The sequence below is a fragment of the Zerene cesonia genome, unplaced genomic scaffold (genome assembly GCF_012273895.1).
Source record: "Zerene cesonia ecotype Mississippi unplaced genomic scaffold, Zerene_cesonia_1.1 Zces_u007, whole genome shotgun sequence".
Taxonomy (NCBI): Eukaryota; Metazoa; Arthropoda; class Insecta; order Lepidoptera; family Pieridae; genus Zerene; species Zerene cesonia.
The window spans coordinates 755,045-759,708 of NW_024045137.1; the positions used below are offsets into that span (position 1 = coordinate 755,045).

Below are 4,664 nucleotides of genomic sequence, written 5' to 3' on the forward strand. Positions count from 1 at the left end.
CGTGGCCAAATCTGCAGCACTTTAAACACTGGATTGTTGGCAGTTTATAGAGCTCTACATTTAGAGAAGACTTAAAAATAATTAACGTCTACGTCTATCAATGTCATCGACCAAATCCATGTCTATCAATGTCTACAGCCACACCTATGTCTGTCAATGTCAACAACAACACCTATGTTTGTCAATGTCAACAACCAAATCTATGTCTATCAAAGTTAGATCACATCCATGTCTATCAATGTCATCGACCAAATCCATGTCTAACAATGTCATCGACCAAATCCATGTCTATCAATGTCTACAACTACATCCACGTCTGTCAATGACAACAACACCTATGTTTGTCAATGTCAACAACCAAATCTATGTCTATGAAAGTCAGACCACATTCATGTCTATCAATGTCATCTTTTATATCTACGTCTGTCAATGTCAATGTCAATGTCAATGTCAACTCACGCAACGTTGTCTCCGAGTTGCCCTCGTTGTAGTAGTCGAGCACGGTGGTGGGCGACGCTTTCTGCAGTTTGAACGTCACCAACTTCAGCACGGATTTAGCGTTCGGCGTGCCGGCGCGCGGGAATCTGGAATCGCGATGACGATTGCTTAAATATAGGGGAAAAAATTCAAGAATTATTGAGAATTGGTCAGTTTTAAATTGCCTTGAAGTGATCACTTCGAAGTGATAAGGCAAAAAATTTACTCTTTCATTTTAAGGCTTTATACATTTAGGTTTTCTTCAGTGTTGTTAAGAGTTAAATAAATAAATTAATGCCATGGCAGCTCTGTCTGTGTGACTCTTCTTCACGTCTAAACTGCTGAGCCGATTTATATAAAATTTGCTACAAAGATAGTTTGAGATATTTGACAGTGTTTATATCAAACTTATTCCAAAACATTGTGTAGTCAAATTGGTGAACTGTTGAATTTTTGGATGCATATTGCTCACAGAGGAAAAGCTACATATAAAATTTAGCTTTTTCGCCTCACTTGATTTGTTCAAAACATAATTACATACAACATTTAGAACCGTTTACAGCAAGTTTGGTCGTGATTAGAAAAATAATATCACCTTATCATCACGATGACAGGTGACCACGTCATGTGATGTCAGAGACTTGACATGACATGACGTGACTTCACATGACGTCTCGTAACGTCACATAACATGACATGACTCATGTCATGTCACGCCACCGTGACACGATGTGCAACGCCACGTACGGATTACCTGAACTCCTCGACCTCCCCGCTGCTGCTGTTCGACGATGGAAAACTGAATATCTTCACCTCGCTCTCATCAACTTCCTCATAGACTATCCGAAACACATCATCTGAAATATATCATATTTTTATGTTTTATTACATTAATTACGAGGATGTTAGCTATAAATATTCGCATATTATAAACTATGTCTATTCTAATGATATAAAGCTGAAGAATTTGTTTGTTTGTATTCGCTTATCTCAGTAACGGCTGGAATAATTTAAGAAATTCTCATGTCTATTCTAATAATATAAAGCTGGCGAATTTATTTGTTTGTTTAAACTCGCTTATCTCAGGAACTACTGGAACAATTCAATGAAGAAATTCTTTCATTCTTGGACATGTGTGTGTTACACTATGAAGAGTTTATTATTTATTTTTGACATGGATTAACTTCAAAAGAAAGGAAGAATCGGTTTACAGTCAATAGTTGATTTTGTAAATTCTATTACAAAAACAACTCTTTTGGTAAACTTTTAATTCTTTTAAGCCAGGGCGAAGCCGGAGTGAATGGTATTTATTAGTTATCTTATCTTAATATATATAAATCTCGTGTCACAATGTTTGTCCTCAATGGACTCCTAAACCACTTAACCGATTATAATAAAATTCGCACACCATGTGCAGTTCAATCCAACTTGAGAGATAGGATAGTTTTTATTATAATTTAAATTACAATAAACAACTACCCGGGCGGCGCCGGGGCGTACAGATAGTATAAACTAAAAATTGGGCAATTTTGAAAGATAGATAGATACATTTTGACAAAAAGATATTTATAAATGTGAAACTGCTGATGATTATAAAATTTTTAGCAATCAACTAAAAACGGCTCAACAAATTTCGATTACTCTCAACACAAGCCGATAGATAAACAACTCACCATCACATTTCGGTTGCCACCAGAAGCCCGTGTACCTCGAGAACTCCTCCTGGGTGACGTAGCACGGCACGCCAGCCTGGAGGGGGTCGTCGGCTAACCTGTATTGAAATCAATCAATCAATCGACCGATAAATCCATCGATTAATCGCTCGACCCGTCAATAGACCGATCAACCAACCGATCTCTCAATAAAGTACAACTGTACTATATTATGTGGATATTTTATACGCGTCTCGATTAGATAGTAAGACAATCAATCGTCTAGTCAAAAATACAATTTTATTTCACTTGTAAATATAATTAATTCCTCAGCATTTCGAATCTTTAGTGTAGACTATATACTAACAATTATATGGATACAACATTAATTCTATCCTACTAATATTATAAATGCGAAAGTTTGTAAGGATGTGTTTGTGTCTGTTGCTCTTTCACGCAAAAACTAATGAACCGATTGCAATGAAATTTGCTACGTAGATAGCTGGACAACTGGAATAACATATAGGCAACTTTTTATCCCGATATTCCTACGGAATACGCGGGTGAAACCGCGGGGAGCAGCATTTATTTATAATTTACTAAATTTATCGTAGTCGTTTTATTATACCGGGTTTAACCGCGGAGCTCAGCTAATAATTCATATAAGAAACTTTCAATTTTAATACAAATAAAGTCTAAGTCATTGGAAAGCAGGGTACAGAAAGACGTGTGATGTGAAGAAAAAAGTCGTGAGTTAAAATCAGGTGATGATTGTGATGTTGGCGGTGATGACGACGACGATGATGATGTTGATGATGACGATGACGTCGATGTTGACGATGTTGACGTTAACGACGATGCTGACGATGACAATGATAATGATAATAATGATGATGAACTTTTTAATTACAATGATAACCATGAAACTCACCGTTCATCCCGCCCCCTGCACGCGTACGTCAACCTAGCCGGCCGCCGCAGGCAGTCCCCCGCCAGCCAGATGTCCCCGCGGGCCGCGTGCGCGACGAGCTGCGGGGCGGAGGGGCACATCGCGGGGGTGAGGGGCGCCCCGCCCCCGGTGGCCAGCGAGCGGGGGACTAGCGGGGGCGACTGGGGACGTGTGCACATTCAAATGATATTACACTTTCATAATTAATAAAACAGTAATCAGACCATTTTTTAACGACAAATATTTTTAAAAAATGTGAAATGCTTTGCCATGGTGTATTTTTCTCCCCCCCCCCACTCCCCCACCCTTTTTAGTAATTTTTTTCTGTTTGTCAGAATCAGGAGAACTACTGTGTACTTGACCAGTTTTAATAATTTTTTTCTTAATTTAAAGCTTATTGGTTAGAAACAAGCAAAAAATAGTTTTTAACTATAATTATACTAGTGGCAAATACTTAATTTAAATATATTAAAAATATTCGTTTTCCGGCTTCGCTCGTGGTACATAGCCCATAGCATTCCTCAATAAATGGACTATCTAACACTGAGAGAATTTTTCAAATCGGACCAGTAGTTCCTGAGATTAGTGCGTTCAAACAAACAAACAAACTCTTCAGCTTTATAATATCAGTACAGTACAGAGGTATAGATAACAAATTTATAATGACCCGTATTCAAAGCATCCAATATCGAAACATTATATTTTTATTTTGATCCTATAATTTAGAAATTGAAACCTTTTTAACGCATTTTAAACGCGATTTATTCGTTATATTATTAACCCGACGTTTCGAACACTTTACAGCGAGCGTGGTCACGGCGTGATTCAAACACAAGAAAATACTACTGATCCTATAAGTTTCGTAAAATAAAAATATGTTTAATTAGATTAAATTATTCTCAATTAACAAAGTCAAACAAAAATACTTCAATTGTTTATGATGCCCTTAATTATAATACAATAGTAATGAAATATGATGCAATCCGGAAATGGTATATTTACTTATTCGACTAGCTTTTTCCAGCGGCTTCGCACATGTTCAATATGGAGTAATTTAATAGATGATATTATACACATCCAACTGCCTTCCTACTCCTACTAATCCTACTAATATTATAAATGCGAAAGTTTGTAAGGATGCGTGTGTGTTTGTTGCTCTTTCTATCAAATAAAAACCATCAAAATCCGTTGCATAGTCTTGTTTAAATATACATACGCACATAAGGATATACAAAGAAAAATCAACTTTGTTTTATACTATGTAATGATTAGGATAGCTTCTTTAACTATTTTATTGTAGTGAAGTCCCATGTCTCCTAATGGGGTATGGAGACAAAATATGTTAATCTGTTTCTCTGATCAATTTTCTTTATGAACAAGGTGATCAACCATCTGTGTCCTGACAGACCAAGACATTTTTTTTTTGTAAGGTAATTGAACCTAGGTCTCTCGATTCCGGTTCTACGCTTACATGTTAACCACTATATCAAGGAGGCGGTCATTTCCTTTTTTCATTTCACTAATGGAGCAATTTTTGAAGCTTCTGAACATTGATAATTCAACATACTATTTTCTAATTTTATTTG

At 36.6% G+C, this 4,664-nt stretch overlaps 1 protein-coding gene across 1 annotated transcript in view; it reads right to left on the reverse strand.

Moving 5' to 3' along the window:
* Positions 1-4,664, reverse strand: part of LOC119839014 (dipeptidyl peptidase 9) — a 19,342-nt gene that overhangs the window by 12,094 nt on the left and 2,584 nt on the right. Inside the window, exons 3-6 of the mRNA XM_038365182.1 lie at positions 3,061-3,239; positions 2,151-2,248; positions 1,232-1,334; positions 336-584 (exon numbers count right to left, since the gene is read on the reverse strand). Coding sequence (XP_038221110.1) covers positions 336-584; positions 1,232-1,334; positions 2,151-2,248; positions 3,061-3,239 — 629 coding nt within the window. The remainder of the gene's footprint in view (positions 1-335; positions 585-1,231; positions 1,335-2,150; positions 2,249-3,060; positions 3,240-4,664) is intronic.